The sequence below is a fragment of the Heloderma suspectum genome, chromosome 2 (assembly GCF_057233095.1).
Source record: "Heloderma suspectum isolate Gila_16-S chromosome 2, 16-S_ref, whole genome shotgun sequence".
Classification (NCBI taxonomy): domain Eukaryota; kingdom Metazoa; phylum Chordata; class Lepidosauria; order Squamata; family Helodermatidae; genus Heloderma; species Heloderma suspectum.
This window is the reverse complement of record NC_139459.1, coordinates 189,216,475-189,234,075: the sequence shown is the minus strand read 5'-3', so window position 1 is coordinate 189,234,075 and position 17,601 is coordinate 189,216,475. Positions and strand designations below refer to the sequence as shown.

At 49.1% G+C, this 17,601-nt stretch overlaps 1 protein-coding gene across 1 annotated transcript; it reads right to left on the bottom strand.

Annotated features, from left to right (window-relative positions):
* Positions 1-1,004: 1,004 nt before the first annotated feature.
* LOC146353602 (chymotrypsin-like elastase family member 1) lies at positions 1,005-16,021 on the bottom strand. The gene is made up of 10 exons (XM_084829749.1): positions 15,940-16,021; positions 15,214-15,319; positions 14,386-14,450; positions 11,179-11,243; positions 9,483-9,583; positions 7,910-8,032; positions 5,623-5,759; positions 4,985-5,130; positions 3,642-3,791; positions 1,005-1,037 (listed from the first exon to the last, which is right to left on the bottom strand). Exons 1-10 carry the CDS (start codon positions 16,019-16,021, stop codon positions 1,005-1,007), a joined length of 1,008 nt encoding a protein of 335 aa, XP_084685875.1.
* Between the last annotated feature and the right edge of the window lie 1,580 nt (positions 16,022-17,601).

Genomic DNA, 17,601 nt, shown 5'->3' with positions numbered 1-17,601 from the left:
TGCCATGAAAATACCAGCATAAGCAGGCATCCCTCTAGGGGTCAGTAATGACCTAGTGCTTGCACAGGAGGAACCTTTCCTTTTCCTTTCCAGCTCAGCTATGCAATTTATATTTTCATACTCATCCCCCCAGCCACCATCTCTCTCTCATGCACACATACAAAATCAGCTCCCAGCTTTCCATCACAGTCTAGTGTATGGCAAAGAATCAAGAATGAGGCTAAGCAGAAGGAGACAGCAGCAGGCTTCCTTCTCGATAGCTGAAGTTACTAGAATTAGGTGAGAGATGTGTGTGTTATTCACACATCTGCACGTGCGACATAGTGAATGTCCTCCACCCAAAGGTGTCCTGGACTCCCCGCCTTTGTTTGCTTGTTTACGCTTGTTTGTTACATTGACATCTGCCTTTCTTCCATGATGAAATTCACAGAGGCAGACATGGGTTCCAGGTGGGTCTCCCATCCAGGCACTGACCTGCCGAGCTTCACCCAGGAGGCTGCATCTCACTCCTTCAGGCCATGCCCTGGGGCCATATACTTTACCTTCTCCCATACCGCTGAATGGTTGCCCTTCATGCCAAAAGGGCAAGCAAAGGGCTACACTTCTGTGGCATGGCAAATGCCTGCAGTCCACTCCTGCCAGTGGGTGTCCAGGGGTGACCACGTTTTCATCCATCCCAAATTGTTCTTCGTGTGGCATATGGAGCCAACTAAAGGTGCATATAGCCTCCCCCCCAACCTCTTTTCCACAGCATCCTGCACGAGAATCCACATTAGTTCGGGGAGATGTCGGTGGGGTCTCACTTCATCAACAATCTTCCTTCTTCTTCTTTTAAATAAAGTCATTAACTTTATGCACAGGTCTGCTCCACCAGATGAGAGCAGATTTAAAACAAAAGGCAGAGCAATTCACAATTCACTACCCCTGCCTCCCCTCCTGTGCTGAGCAATGCAGTTGAAGACAATGTGATTTACCACTGACTAAACATGTTTAGCGGGCAGTTTTCAGTTGTTCTTTGAGCTATAGGAGCTCAAAACCTTTAGATTTTTCACAAAGAAAAGTAATCTGAAAGCAACGTGCTAACTTTCTCAGGCAGGAGTAAGACTCGCTTGGGAAAAAACAAAACCTTTCCTCCTCTCAGCGCTGCTCCACCCAGCCAGCACTGAAGCCAGTATCTCTAGCTGAGGTCACGGGCTCCCAAACCTTATGCTCAGGTCCACCGCTCCAGATAAACACGGATTTAAAGTAAAAGGCAAAGCAGTTCCAATTCTCCACCCCTCTCTCCCCTCCTGCGCTGAGCAAATGAGTATTGAAGACAATATGTATCTGGCATTTTCTGTTCATTCGGATGAGCAGAGCCATGAGAGATGTGTGTATTATTCACACATCTGCACGTGCGACACAGCGAATGACTGGAAAAGCAATTCCCAACTCCCCCCACCCTTCTCTCCAGTGGAACGGAAGACAAGGCGATTTACTTCCAACTAGACACCCTGATCTGGCATTTTCAGCTCATTCCTTGAGGCAAGGAAACTATCAGGACGGAGGAGGGATCCAGGAAGGCTTGGGGGGGGGGGGTCTTCCAAAGGCAGTGGGAGGAGGAAGCAGCTTTGGACTCAGGATTTAGATCAGGGAGCAAAACTGCTGCCGTTTTCCCGTGTAGGGGGGAGCGGGTAGAGAAGGGTGACTCCTCCCCTCCCTTCACTGAAGGGAACTTTCCACTCCTCCTCTCAGCGCCACTCCCCATCCCCAGCCAGCGCTGAAGCCGCACCTCTTGCCGTGCCACAAGCTGAGGACACTCTGACTTTCACAGCGCAGGCGAGCCACCTTAAAGGCGACATCCATCGCAAAACAACCTTGCAACCATGCGGTTTTATGGCGTGAAAACCTGGGACTGGTGCAGCTTGGGGGTTACAGCATGAGTCCCGCCTGTGCGTGAGGCGCCCAAGTAAACCTCCCATGTAGATCCAGCCCGGGAGATCCCACAGCAGTGCCATGGGCCTCTGCACACCAGCCAAGCACAGATGGGCTCTTCTTCCCAGTGGTTCTCGCAATGTTCACATTGCCCTCCCACTCACATCCCCATAATTATATTGGGAACTCTGATGGAAGCTTACAGTCCTGACGTATTCATCGTGTGGAAGGGGGGTATCTACGCACCAACTGGTTTAACGGCCATAACGTCCGCGCAAAAGGGACCCTAACATGTGGCTCTGAAGAGAGGGCATTGATGGGGGGGAGGGCAGGGTGGGGGTCAACAGAGAGTTTCCCAAGGGTCAGATGGGCTGATTTAGTAAACACCCACTACTCAGCCTGGGACTGTGCCAACCCTACAGCAGATGAAGGACTGGTGGGTCCGTGTGGATAGCAGAGCCCCACAGAGCATCTCTTTTGCAACCTTTACACAGGAGTTTATAATTTAGAGACATCCTCTTATTTGGGATGCTAGTCAAGCCTTTCGTGGAAACTGATCATTTGTGGCCAGGGCCTAGAGTAGGGGTGTACGAAACCCCAGTTACCTGGCTCCACCAGGTTCCACAGGTGGGGGGAGGCACTCCATCCCTCCCCACAGAATCCTTGACAGGGGGGAGGCGCTCCGTGCCTCCTCCTGGAATCCTGGCGGGCCGCCCGCAGCTGGACATCCGGCCACTAGGCAGCCCTGCAGGGACGCAAATGGCGGCTGTCGTAGCCACCGTCATTTGCGTCCCTGTAGTGAGCCATGATAGGCTATGTAAATATTTACGTAGCGTATCACGGCAGGGGGAAAACCCCAGCGTACGCAAATGGCAGTAGCCGCCGCCATTTGCGTATGCTGGGGTTCCCTCCCCCCACCGTGATAGGCTATGTAAATACTTAGCCGTGCGTTAGCCGTGATAGGCTACGTAAGTATTTACGTAGCCTATCACGGCTGAAGAGGAAGAAGCGAATAGCAGCCATAGGACGGCCGCCATTCAGAAAGCAGCACGGACGGGAGCAGGTAAGTGCTCCATTTCACACACCTTTCGTGGGGTGGGGGCAGCGGGGACTTTGTCCCGCACGCCTTTCGTGGGGGAACGGGGGCTTCGTTCCGCGACGGTTTTCGGGGGGCCGAATGCACTGGCATTCGGCCTCACCAATATCCGTCGCGGAATTCTCTGACATCCCTAGCCTGCCACGTGGGGCTGTGGGAACACAGAAAGGCCTGTGAGTGCAGCTGTGCAAAGTGTTGACTGACTGACTGTACAGATTGAAGTTGTGTCTTATGCCCGTCCCCATTCTGTAGATTATATTCATGGATCCAATGTCATTGCAACCCCCTTCCCACATAGCTCTTTCTGGTGGCACTTTCTTCCCGCATTTCTGAGGAAATGCTGTGCGGAAAGACACCACCCAGACAACTTTTCAGCACAACAGACTCAGTGCCTTCATAGAACTAGTGACGTGGGGTGTAAACCATAAGAACAGCTATGAGCCCTATTTTTAGTGGGAAGGCAGGATATTAAAAAAATGTAATAAAATAAAACAAAAAGGGTAGACTGAGCTAAGTGTGTCGTTCAGATACACCCCGTGACAAAGCAAACCCAAACATCAGCTGTGGAATCTCTCCTGTCTGGTCCCCCCCCCCATTGGTGAAGTCTCCCCAGGAGTATACATTAACTTACTTCATTGATAAAGGAAATATAGGCAGAGACACGAGTGAACACCGTGGGTTTCCGAAAGGTATCACACCCAGTACTGGAAACAAAGCTAGTGACTCCATGGACATAGAATTTGCCGTTCACCCTGCAATACAACGGCCCTCCAGAGTCGCCCTGGAATACAAAGTGGAGTTGGAAAACATGCATCACCAGCATTTCTGAAGTATCCTTTTCCTTTGATTTTTCTGGAAAGAATGGAATCTCTACTTAAGCAAATGTGTCACTTCTGTTCCCTCCAAGGGGGAAGCTGCCATGAGTGTCACTCCTACTCCCCCAATGAAGACCTGCTTTGTTAAAAAAAGAAATGCCATTCAGGGAATGGAGCCCTGGAGGGCCAATCTGCGATCCCTTATTTAATGATTTCTTATTTATTACATTTTTATACTTCCAGATAGCTGAAGCTCCCTGGGTGGTTCAACAGCAGCAGGGCACACAGCACGGGATACTGTTCAGATTATACATTGAGAATGTCTCTGAGAGGTTTAGTTTACAACCTCTGGAGAGAATCCTCCCCCCTAAAAAAACTTCCACTGTTAAAAGCACTTCTGATTTGCATGAAATGTTTTTCTAGAACACAATTACTTGACATGATACACCTGTCTCATTGCTTCCTGCACACACCATAGTTTTGTTGACCTTGAGCCCCAGTAAGATGGGCTGGAGCAGGTCTTGTAATCCAGGACAGGGAGTTGGGCTTCCTGAAGGACCTTTGCCATGTGCCCATTAGCTGTGCAAAAATAGGCCTTCTTGGTGGCAATTTTTCATTTCAGGAAGGGGAAACCACAAAACCACATCATCCATCTGTCCGTCTTTTGTTTAGGACTAGGGTGCACAACTACATTCAGCCAAATTCCATTCTGAAAAAACTCTCGAGGGCCACACTCTGGTGGTGGGTGTGGCTGAAGGCAAAAGGGGCCTCAAGCTCTTCCTGCCAGTCACTGAGCCTTCAGGGAGGCACTTCAACCTTTCAGGATGACAGAAACAGCACTAAGGCCAGGAAGCCACAAAGCGATAGGTGGTTGTGAGGAAGGGGGTGGGCATCCTGGAGACCCTTGGAGGGCCACATGGTGAGCTGTATTTTAATGATTTCTAGTTCATTACATTTCTATACTGCCCAATAGCTGCAGCTGTCTGGGTGGTTCAACAGCAGCAGAACACGCAGCACTGGATACGGTTCAGATTAAACTTTGAGAATATGTTTGAGAGGCTTCACTTACAAATTTGAGGGAGAATCTTCTCCCCTAACCTAGCTTCCACTCTAAAAGCACTTGTGATTTGCATAGTATGTTTTTCTAGCATGGCATTACCAGGCATCCTGAGCGTTTCCCATCACCTCCTGCACACAGCATGGTTTTCTTGATTCCAGGGCCCCAATAGGATGGACTGGAGCAGGTCACGTAATCCAGTACAGTGAGCTGGGCTTCCTGAAGAACTGTTGCCATGTGCCCATTATCTGTGCAAAAATACGCTGAAGTCTAGGATTCAGCTTGCCCAAGGAAATAGCAACAGAGTTTCAACACCACCATGGATAAAGTTTCAACACCACTGCCATAACTTTGGAGGTACCAGGACCATCATGGGGCAAAACAAGATGGCAGCCCTGCATTGGCATGGATAGCACCATTTTTTGTTTGGATGAGGCCCATGGCATGCAGAGCCTTGGGCTATGTTAGAATTCACCATATTCCACCCCCTCCAGTTGCCACTGCTCAGCCCAGTTCTCGTGACATTTATCTACTATACAACAGCTACCATATTCACCACCACCCTCTATAAACAGCCTCATCTGCTAAAAGAAGCCATCAAGGCAGGGTATCTGATGCATCAGGCTTTAAATTTCAGACCAATGAAATTAAAAGTGTGAGCATCTACAGCTGCAGCTAAGTCAGTCAGAGAGGCAGCTTGATACCTGGCACACTGCAGGAGTGACAATAACCCCACTCACTTTTGGTCCTGCCCCAGCCCGTGATAAAACACTGATGTTTGTTGGGCAGAATCTGACCAGATGGTGGCAACTCAGCAAGCTGCACATAGCTGTTCAAGTTTGCACTTCGAGAGAGTTGGAGCAAGGCAATGTCATCTCTGTGAAGGAACAGAGGCACAATGAGGAGCGGGATAAGGAAAGAAGAAAAAGAATCCCTTGAGCTTTCCATCAATGAGGAATAGGGATTGTTCTCATTGTTTTTTACATATTACATACCTAACTCTTCTTCAGATGGAACAGAGGTGACTAACAAGAATTCCAAATATAATAAAGATCCAGGCCTTTTCTAACAGAAAGTTAAATGCAGCCATTTTGTTATTATTTATTTATTTAAAAATTTCTATCCCTTCCTTTAAGATCTCAGGGCAGCATACAGCTAAAATCAATTTAAAGAGTATAAAACAATAAATAATTGAAACACCTAAAAACATTTTAAACTATTAAAGAAGCTACAACCAGTTAACATCTAAAACAATACAACAGTTAAAACAATGTGCTGGGGAATGCATTTAGCCCTCAAAGGCTTTGGTAAAAAGCCATGTTTTTACTTGGGACCAAAATGAGACCAATGTCTGCACCAATCAGGCCTCCAAGGGAAGGGCATTCCACAACCGGGGTGCCACAGCAGATAAGGCCCTCTACCACATCCTACTATAGTGTATGTCCCGTACTGGTGGGATGCAGAGGAAGGCCACTCCAACAGATCTCAGTTCTCAGGCAGGCACATATAGGGAGAGGCGCTCCCGAGGTGCCATGCCACATAGGGCTTTAAATGTCATCACTAAAACCTTGACTTCCGACCGGGAGCGTATTGGCAACCAGTGCAATTCCTTCAAAACCAGTGTTACGTGGTTTTTATGAGGTGTTCTAGCTGCTGCATTTTGCACTAGCTGCAACTTCCGAGTCATCATCAAGGGCAGCCCCATGTAAAGTGCATTGCAATAGTCTAATTGGGAAATTATCTCTAAGACTTGTACAGGTTTTTTCCCCTAGCGACTCTGTTTAGCCTTTCAGACTCCTGTGTGCACAGTTTAGTCACTGGAGCAAATATTGCACTAAGGCTGGAGTGAGACGTTCCGGGAGACAGGCAGTTGTCCCATGTCTCTTCCTTTTCTCTCCACAGGCAACACGTGATAAGAAAAACGGAAGCATGATGAGGCATCAGTGTGCCCTGAATTCCCACCACAAACACCAGTGGAAGCCGCTAAAGTGCAGCAGAGATGGGGAACCTTGGTAAGGTCACGTTACGCTTTATGTAAATGTTACTGAGGGAGGACAAGGAGACACAGGGAATGACTTTAAAGGTCTTTAAACCAACAACAACAACAACAATGTAGAAGATAATTTCTGCATATTTTGTGAAACAAAGAAAGCAACATTTTACTCCTTGAGCTTATTGTCTGGAATACCAAGAAGAATGCAATTAGTTCAGTGAGTACGCAAGAGACGATGAGAACTCGGAAAACTGCCTCGTACTGAGATGGACCACTGGTCTAGATCGCACACTACTCCTGTAGACAGCAGAGGTCACAACCAGGGGTCTTTCCATTCTTGGAAACTGTGAACTGGAGATCTCTGGGGCTGAAGCCTGGACTTTCTTCCTCCGAGGCATGTGCTCTAACACTGACCTATCCTCCTCACCCCAATTTGGGCTTGTACGTCTTGAACTGAAGTCTGTCTCCTATGAACCTCCCCCTGTCAGCCGAGAGTCCTGTGAGTGAGAAACAGCTGGACAGAGCTCCTTGGCCTCCTTTACACCAGGGGCTCCAGGCTCCGCAAAGAGGGGGAGATTTAAGAGGGGGAGAGTTGCAGCGCCCAAAGCCTGCTTGCCAACACAGGCAACACCGAAGTTACATAAGAGGGAATAGAGTGCTAGGCTTCAGGCCGGACACCTACTCTTTCAGGGCTCCCCTCCCTTCAGCAAGGGCCTGGAAGGAACGGTCTGGCCCAGAGGCATCAAAGTTCTAGGCTTTAGTCGCATTCAGAAGTTAGCCCTGCCAGTGAAGGGCTAATGCATGGACAGGGAGTTGGTCTGAGCCTCCCCCCATCGCTGAAGTTATACTGCCTGCTAGGCCCGCCCTGACGTTGGCAGAGTAAGCACGGATCCTGTAAAGGGGAATCTATGCGTACCTTCCTGCATGCACAGAGGCTTCCCCTTTTGAGACATCCTATTGGAAGCCATAATGGAAGCCCTGTTGAACTGGTACAGGTGTATGCAGCTGGGTGATGTTTTCAGAATCACACTTACCCTTGAGAACCAATGTTGTTCCAACCTTTATGCTCAAAGATCCGACCCACACTTATGACCTGCTCTGTGCCTTCAGGCCGGTGAACGTTGTGATCACCAAGAATCACACGAAACGTCTTCTTGCTGTAGATAAGAGGGAAGGAAAATGGAACTGAGTTATGTTGCCACGTTGGAACATTTCCGCAAGCCCTGACAGCTTCACATATAAATAACCTCCCACATTTCAGAGAAGATACAAAGTACTCAGAAACAAATAAGAGGTTCATTGCAGGGTAGCAAGGGAGCCGCCGCCACCCCACTTCTGTCGGGTCTGACAGACAGTGGGTATCCTCTGACAACTGTTGTTATACTTGCAAATTATTCATTTTATTTTGGAGAGCAACTCATTAAGACGTTTGTACCAAACTAAGGCATTGCACTTATACAGATGACAACCATTAAGTGGGCAAGATTTTCAGCCCATCTTTTCTCCAACAGATTCAAGGACAGTCACTTTAATATTTTGCCCTGGAACCTGATGGTCTTCATCGTCAGAACTCAAGCTCAGTGCTCAGAATCAAATCAATCCTTCGCACAAGGCAACATTTGAGCCTTTGACAGGTGTTCTCCAGTTTTTCATAGAATTCAGGCTTCCTACCCCACCCTCCCATGGAGTAGCATCTTGAGGGAGGAGAAGTATGGGTGAGACAGGAACCAACAGGGGGAAAAGTGACTGGAGACAGCATTGGAGAGGCAAATCCTTGATGCAGGACAGAGAAGCTCCACCTTCTTCAGAGGGTGGAATTTACTGCAGAGCCTTCTGCAGGTTTCCAGGCAACTACACAACCATGAGGTCTAGAGACTTGCTTTACCAATGAAAAATAATTGGTATTCTCAGGATTGTGTCCCAGGTATTCAGTTATTTGGACACGGTACAACATGCTCCATGGTGGGTGACGTCTTACACAAACAAGATTCCCCCTGGTCTATACAGCCAGATAAGACACAGCCAATGGAGTGATTCTGTGGAATCCACCAGGATATGCCAAGAAGACACACCACAGAAAAAGAATAATTTTACTTTATGGTAGGGCTGTGCAGGGACCCCCCAATCTGACTCAGAAGCCGCTTTGCAGAGGCGCTGCAGCAGAGATGGCAGCAGCATGGTGGCAGCGAGGAGAAGGCCGCTCAGGTAAGGACCTGGAGGCACTGGGGGGGTCTGGGCCAGGGGCCAGACTGCGGGCTGAACTGCACCGAGCGCTTCGGTGAGCCCCCGACCCTCTCTGGGCCACTTAATGCCCCCTCTGCTTCACTCTGAAGGGGCACAAAGTGGCCGGAAGCAGCCCGCTTTCACTCAGGGTTCGGGCCTTGGGCAGCCCTACATATGGCACTTGATGAGATGGTGCATTTGGAGGGACCATCCAATTCCAACAAGAAAAGATGCAGCTCCCCAGTGTTTTACATTCCAGCAGAGACAAGAGGAAAGACTTCCCTCCAAACCTTATCCAGCATTAACCTTCCATCCCAGCATTTCACGTCACCTGATTAAAAGCACATGACCTCTCAAGGTAGAGAAGGTATCACTCTCTGTTACCTGCCTATGCAATGAGCCGCTGTCATCACCCAGTTTCGTTTCACCAGTGTCCCACCACAATTATAGTACCAGCTGCCATTCACGAAGGACTGGAGGGAAACCTAGATGGGGAGGTAAGAGAGGGAGTTGCATTTCTTGCCACCAAAGGAGCGCTAAAGGTATCTGCAGCCAGATTAATGGCAGCAGGCAGTGCCAGTTCCAGGGTTCTGAGGACCCGGGCGAGACCCCCTGAATGGCCCCACTCCCTCAGTGAGTTCTCCCTTCTCACCGCCATTGTCACAGGCTGCTCTTGCTCCCGATCCTCTTTCCCATCATTGCTGCCACTTCCTTGCTGGACAGGCAGGCAGGGAGCCAGTGAGCAAGCAGGCTGTGGCGTCTCCTGCTCCTCTCCTCGCCACCACCGTTGCCTTGCCAGAGCAAGAGGCAGCTGAGCAAGCAGGTCGCGATGGTGAAGAGGAGGAACACGTCTGGGGGGCTCTTGCCAGTCGGCCCCTGCTGGTGTGTGGATCCTCGGCAGGTGCCCAACCATGCCTACCCTTGACGTCAGCCCTGGGAGCAGGGGTTGAGGCTTTCTGGACTGAAGAAGCCAACTCCAGGGGACTATTTACTAAGGACACAATGATTTGAGAAGTAGCTCTGCTGTGGGGAAAACAGGGCTGTCGGGGCAGGCGGGGGAGTACTCCTGACAGAGCCTCCAAATAAAGCTCCCCCCCCAATTCACACAGAACCTTGGGGGGGATTTTTGCTGGGACCATGAGGGAGGGGTGGAAGGGTTAAAGTCTCCCTGCCCACCTTCTGAGGTCCCGATGCTGCCCACCCCCATGGCTGCTCTCTAGATTTGTCCAGATCATATGCATTAAGGGCGTTCATTCACTTCATGTCACATTTAGCGTGGCCCTCGATACAAGGCTGTGAGAAAATGAATGCCACCTCTTCTGCTTGAGTCCAGTGACCTCCAAGGCCCAGCATTCCATGTTCTATTCTCCACCAGTGTGCCAAAAAGAGAATAATAATAATCCTTCCACCAGGTCTGGAATAGTTTTTTTTTAATTTGGCAGCATCACAACGACTATATGCGTAATTTACTCTGGTTTCGCAGGTTCCCTGGTTTCTTCTTGTTCCCCTTCCCATTTTGGTACCCTAGGGTTCCTCCTCTGAGCCCTGGCTCAAAGTAAGCTGCGTGGGCAGGGGACACCTGCAGGGATACTGGGCTCCAACAGCCGCTTTCTTTGCAGCAGGGCAGAGGGGGCCTTGCCCCTCAAATCCTGTCTGTTATGGAATTTGCCTGCTAATCATCTTCTTGCCAGTCTTGGCAAAGCATCACAATTCGTTTTCTGGCGAGCATATATACAGTAAGCAGCTTTTCTCTCATTTCTCAGAATTCTGGCCACTCCGATTCCCCCTATTTTCTTGCAGCACCATTTGCTATTATTAGCGGCCCCAATTTGGAATTATTCTTATGGCCTTAAGATGACCAAAAGCAAAGACAAAGCAACCAGGGCAGTCTGTAACCTTGAACAGAGGACTAGAAGAGAAACCAGGAAGAAGAGAAAGGGGCTGCAAAACCTTTTCTCCTTCTCTCATTTTTTTCCATTCAGGATTGCATCCCCAACTATTTTGCTCCCACTGCCCCTCGTTCAAATGCAAAAGGGGGGTAAAAAAACATCATGTTCTGGAAAGGAGACATTGTATTTACCTGTGATGGCCAAGAATGCTTGCCTGCCTCATAGCCCCCAATGACACGTCCACGTGCTTCAATGGCTACGGAAAGAATCCAAGAGTCAGTCATATTCAACCACATCCTACATGCATCACTGGAAGGAAATTTATACTGGGGGCCATGTAACATTTGGCTGTGGATACCATCGGCGTCCATTACATTGCTTTCAGGGGATATCGTCCCATTCAGTCATCTGTCGGCTGCTTTCTAGAAGCCCCTTTTCCATTAATTGTCACTCCCCATGCAAGCAGGTCGAGGGAAGGAAAATACAAATTAACCAACAATGTAATCTTGTCTGGACAGTGACTGTAATGCTAATACGTCATATCCCTCTGTCCAGTTCTGACAGACAGTGAGAATCTGTTTCTGGACTGCGTATGACTGCAGATAGGGGCTCACATTAGAATTTTCCTCCATGCATGTGTGTGCGTGTGTGTGTGGCTTTCTTCACGTGGAGCTTTTATCCTGCAATTGAGACTGCTCCTTAGGGATGGACGAATCCCTTACCTGGCTAAGCGCAGGGGCATCTGCGGTGAGGGGGAGGCGCTCCGTCCCTCCCCCCAGAATCCTCCCTGGCCAGCTCCGCTCCATGGCCGGGCCCGGGCTGCTGCAGCCACAAACGGCGGCCATCGTAGCAGCCGCCATTTGCGTCCTTGGAAGCAGCCATGATAGGCCATGTAAGTATTTATGTAGCCTATCACGGCAAAGAGCAGGGACACAAATGGCAGCCTAAGTAAATACTTACGTAGCCTTTCACAGCTGCAAGGACACAAATGGCGGCCTCAGCAGCCCGGCTGCGGCCGGCCGGGAGACCAGCCACTGCCGCCGCATCCACCCCAGGTAAGTTCCATCGTGGGGGAATTTCGCGGGGGGGTGGGAGGCCATTCCGCAACTTATTCCGGGGATTCTTTAGAATCCAGTAGGGATGTATGAAACACTTACCTGGTTTCATCCAGGGACATCAGCGGTGGGGGGGAAGCTCTCTGTCCCTCCCCCCGAAATCCTCAATGGGGGGGAGGTGCTCCATCCCTCCCCCCCGGAATCCTGCCCGGCTGGCTCCACTCTGCGGCAGCTCCATGGAGCAGCCGGCCAGGGCCGTCCACAGCCGGAGTTCCGGCCACGGACAAGCTGCTGCGGATGCAAATGGCGGCCGCCGTAGCAGCAGCCATTTGCATCCAGCCAGGCTACCCTGATAGGCTATGTAAGAATTTATGTAGCCTATCACAGCAGTCAAAAAAAAAACTTCGTACGCAAATGGCGGCCGCTGTTGGCGTTCCTTTTTTTTCCCCCGTTTTAGCCTACGTAAATATTTACGTAAGCTATTACGGCAGGGGGAAAAAAGGAATGCAAATAGCGCCCACTATGCTATTTGTGTTCCCCTTTTTTTTTTCGCTTTAATAGCATATGTAAATATTTACATAGGCTAAAACAGTGGAAAAAAAGGAACGCAAATGGTGGCCGCCGTAGCCGCCGCCATTTGTGTATGCAGTTTTGTGTTTTTTTGCTAGCCGTGATAGGCTACGTAAATACTTACTTAGCCTATCACGGCCTCCGCAGGGACACAAAAGGTGTCCCTGCGTTAGCAGTGATAGGCTACGTAAGTATTTACGTAGCCTATCACGGCTATGATCAACCAGGAAGCAAATGTCGGCCGCAGGGCGGCCGCCATTCGCAAATCAGCGTGGACAGCAGCAGGTAAGTGCTCCATTTCACGTGCCTTTCGGGGGTTGGGTGGGCGGGGACTTCGTTCCACCACGGATTGCGGGGGGCCGAATGCACTGGCATTCGGCCTCACCGAAATCTGTGGCAGAATTCTCTGACATCCCTAGAATCTGGCCTCACTGGAATCAGTGGTGGAATTCTCTGACATCCCTACTGCTCCTTCTCGGATGTTTGCAGGCTCTTTACATGACGCCGTGATCATCCAAGGTGTCTCCTGCACTAAATGGCCTGTGTTCCGTTTTTAAATAGATCGCAGATACTGAGCTATTAAATTACCCCACTGCGTTCCCCTTCAGTTTCCTCTGTGAAAAGAGTATAAGTGGCAAGAAGAGGAGCGAGATCAATGAACGATCATGGAAGGCTCAGATATGGGGAGAAGGAGGGGGAAAGAGGAGGGGGAGAAGGAAGCAGGTGAAAAGGGGAGTCGTTGTGATCCTGCATTTAAAACGGAAGCAGAAAGCCCCGTTTTAAATGCAGGATTTTACACTGGTGTAGAGATGCCCTGTGAGTGGTGAGAAACCGAGTGGTGCAGAGCAGCACAACATCACAGCATCAAGGGGGCTCTGGATCCACAATGGATGCAGTCAGTCGTAAGGTGAAATATATAAGGGAGGCAGATAGACTGACAAACAGAGTCATTTCAAAATTTATTTCGGGTTCAGCGTTTTGGCTTCTGCCCTCATCAGTAGCTGAGATGATGATGATGATGATGATGATGAAGATGATAGATAGATAGATAGATAGATAGATAGATAGATAGATAGATAGGCAGGCAGGCAGGCAGGCAGGCAGGCAGGCAGGCAGGCAGGCATTTGATGAGGGTACCAAATGTGGTGGGGGATGGGATTCGATACAGACCCCCTCCCAACATCCCTGTGCCTACGGCTTCACCCCTGACCCTGAGCAAGAAGGTCTGAAGAGGGATTCTAAGCGTGTGAAGCTGATGTTGCCTTCCCCCTATTGCGATCATCTTTTTTTAATGTGTAGGAGGAATCCATTCTTTATGGGGAGGGGGGCAGACGTGAATGCTCTCCTGTTCTCTGAAGTGGTATACCCCAGACAAATTTATCTCCTCATCTGCTGTTCGTAAGAAAGCCAACTCAAATCCATGGTGTGTGTGCAATTTTCATCATGATGACAGCTGATGAATCAAGGCTTAATCTGCCCTCCAGGCACGCTGCACCGTCCTTCTCCCTGCAGGTCATTCTTCTTTAAGTGCTGTGGCTGCTAGCCATGCAATTCAAGTGATGTCTGGCTTGGCCCCAACTCCACATGGATGGGACTGGGTCTCTTACTTGTGCTTTCAGACCACACATTCCTCAGCAGTCACTGACATACTTGTAAACCTGGAGGAGAAAACAAGCCACCCCACAGAGGCAGCCACTGGTGTCATGGGGAGTTGGTACTAGAGTTGCTGGTCCGCATAATGGCTATTTCTCGTCCCTGTGCCAGTCCTACTACCAGCACATCGGCAAGACCAGGCATGGAGATCGGCAGAGTTGATGGCCGGTTTGGAAGGATGCGGCCTGTTGATATCCAGAGGAGGACAATGATCACTGGAGGAAAGTCATGTCTGAAGGCACCTGAAATACGCTACTGTCTGCCTGGGGATAATTTGGTGCGAGGCGATTTCGTTGGGTGGCCATAAAAACTGGAATGGAGCATTGACTGTAACTCTGTATTGTAGATGCATACAGTGGACTCAGCTCTGGCAGCCAATTAAATCCATCATTAAAAGTTGTGGATTTTTTTAAAGTACTTCAACAAACCTGGGAAACCAGAACTTATCTTTTGTTTGCCAAGAATCAAGCACTCCTGAATGGAATATTATAACTGAATTTCTAATGTCCTCATTCCATGGCTTGCTATTGACTTGAGAAAACATGTTGGGCTGATCTGTGTTGCCTGCTGCTGCCACCGGAAACTTTTCTAGATCCAGCAAACTGAACAAGACATTTAAAAGTTCTGGGCTGAGGAGAATTGGGTTGCATTAATTGAATATATCCAGGTGGAAAGTAATATACAAAGAACGAAAAATAATGACAAAATTCAGTTAATCTCAGACAGGGGTGGGGAACCTGTGCCCCTCCAAATATGGTTAGATCACAACTCCTGTCATTCTTGACCATTGAATGTGTTTGCTGGGGATCATGGGAGTTGGAGTCTGACAGCATCCAGAGGGCCACAGGTTCCCCACAGCCCAGATCTAGGAAAAGGGAACTGTTTAAGGGCAACCAGTCCTACAGAGGTGAAGGTCTTCATTATTGCAAGAGAATCTTCGCCTCATACCTGTGGCAGGTTTGACCAGCACATTCAGCTGTTGACTGAAAGGCTGGTGGTTTGAGGCCACCAAGTGACATGGTGGGCTCAGCCTCATTCACGCTGTCTGCCCCTTCTGAGTGAAGGAGCAGGGTTCCGTACTTAGCAGGCAGACAGTCCCAGGCCCTGATATCCCGAGAAGCCACTTATGCATCACCCCAAAGGGCGACAGAGGGGGATACATGATCTGCACAACATTTGCAATGCTGGTTTAGCTGTATGGATCTCCCGGTCCCTTGCTCTCCCTTGCTATGGGTCTTTGTCTTTCAGCTGAACCTGGACTGGACAGCCCTTCAAATGGGGCAGAGGTGGGCAACTAGTGGCCCTCCAGATGTTTTGGCCTACAAGCCCATCACCCCCCGTCATTGGCTACATTGGCTAAGGCTCATCAAAGTTGTAGGCAAAAATATCTACAGGGACACACATTGCCCACCCCTGAAATAGGGGATGCCTTCAAATAGAGAACCATTCTCTGTAAAGTGGGGCACATGGCCACCCTCCTGGCATCTCCAGCCTGAGACGCAGAGCTAGCAGAGGCTGGGGAAGAGCTCCACCTGGTTCCGAGCACATCTGCCAGCCAGGGCAGGCAGCAAGATGGACTAAATAGGACCATCCGTAAAGCAGCTTCATATCTGAATATATTTCTGCACGGAAGCTAAAACACTTTTGTATGTAATATGGGGTGGGCAGTGGAACCTCTCATTTCATCCCCACAAGGACATTCCAGCTCAGAATACTTACCACAAAGGACACCGGCAAAGGTGAGAAGCCTCAGCATGGTGAGTGAATGCTTGGATTTGACTGCACAAGAGCTCTTTTTATACTTTAGTATGTGAAGAACATGCGAAGAACAGAAGAACATCAGGTACAGGTACAGATATCTTACAGCATTTATGGTCAGGATGGCTGGCTGGGCATGAACATGGTTACAGATGCTGCTTTTATTACTTTCCCTTTTAAAAGGTATGATCCTTCTCTCTCTCGCTCGCTTTCTCTCTCTCTATATATATATATATATACACACACACACACACACACACACACATACATAAATAATGACAAACACTTCTAATGTCTAAATCAATACAAAATATCAACACTGATCTTTCTTTTTTTCACATACAAAAATAGTTTCCCTAAGCAGTTAAAATGGTGCCCGCATTCTTCCTTTGTCCTGATCTGTGGACTAAAGATTTGGCCATCGTGGGTGATCATGCATTTCAAAACTAGCTTTTTGCTGTGCCCATTAGTATTTCATGGATATTGAAGCAAACAGAAATGTTCATTTTGGAGGATACGCTCCAGTACTATGTACCAATTAGGCACACATCATCAGCTAGTACAAAGACTGTGAAAAAGTGCTGCACCTAGTACCTTGGTAACTAGTTCGCTCTAGTTTTGATTCAAATGGGAATGGGAAATCCAGCGATGTTACGGATCACTGTAATTCTCTGAGCTCTACTTTAAAACGCGCATGGCCTCACTCCCACAGTGGACTGCAGTCTGTTTTTATTTTCATTCAAATGGAAAAAGTGCGCATTTCTTGGATGTGCATACCAGAAAGCTCAGTCTAATGGCATAATCTGACCCTGGACTCTGATGCGCTCCTTCCCTCACTCCCAAACAGCCGCATCCCAAGAGGCTGCCATTGCCCTTTGGGAGGGGCACAAGTGTGATTCCAACAGTCCCCCCTGAAAGGAGACACAACAGCGTGAAGAAGACACTGGCTGCATCTCCTTTCATTTTTGAACAAAATGCAGGGTGAGGAGGGGGAGGCCAAAGGGGGTCTCCACACCTAGGATACCCCTTGGCCCGCACAATAATGTTTCACCCACCCATGGTGAAAGGAGGCTGGAATCGGCCCATCCATAACATGTCAGGGAAGGAGGCATTGCTTCTTTTTGCCACCTCAAGAAAAATAAATGCTCATCAAAGGTGACATGATTCAACAACATTCTTCATAGCAAGCACAGTAGTGATGGCTGTGCAGTTTGAGTGAAGCTTTGCATGTTCCAGGTAGGGATATCAGAGAATTCCTCCACGGATCTCAGTGAGGCCGAATGCCAGTGCATTCGACCCCCCAAAATCCATGGCGGAACGAAGCCCCCCGCCCCCCCGCCCCGTGAAAGGCATATGAAACAGGACACCTCCCTGCTGCCGTTCACGCTGACTTGCAAATGGTGGCTGCGGTCACCATTCACTTCATCACTATAGCCGTGATAGGCTGCATAAGTATTTACGTAGCCTATCACGGCAAAAAAAAGGGAACGAAAATGGCCATTTGCATTCCCTTTTTTTTTGGCCGTGATAGCCCACATAAATATTTATGTAGGCTATTACAGCAAAAGAGAGGGGCGC

Bases quoted from the DNA above. Each gene is read 5' to 3' on its own strand.
- LOC146353602 (XM_084829749.1), bottom strand. From the start codon at position 16,021: ATGCTGAGGCTTCTCACCTTTGCCGGTGTCCTTTGTGGTAAGTATTCT. The intron at 11,244-14,385 runs GTAGTAGGACTG...TTCTTTCCGTAG, and splicing joins CTGGTCTTGCCGATGTGCTG to CCATTGAAGCACGTGGACGT. The intron at 3,792-4,984 runs GTAATGCCATGC...TTTGTATTCCAG, and splicing joins GGAAACGCTCAGGATGCCTG to GGCGACTCTGGAGGGCCGTT.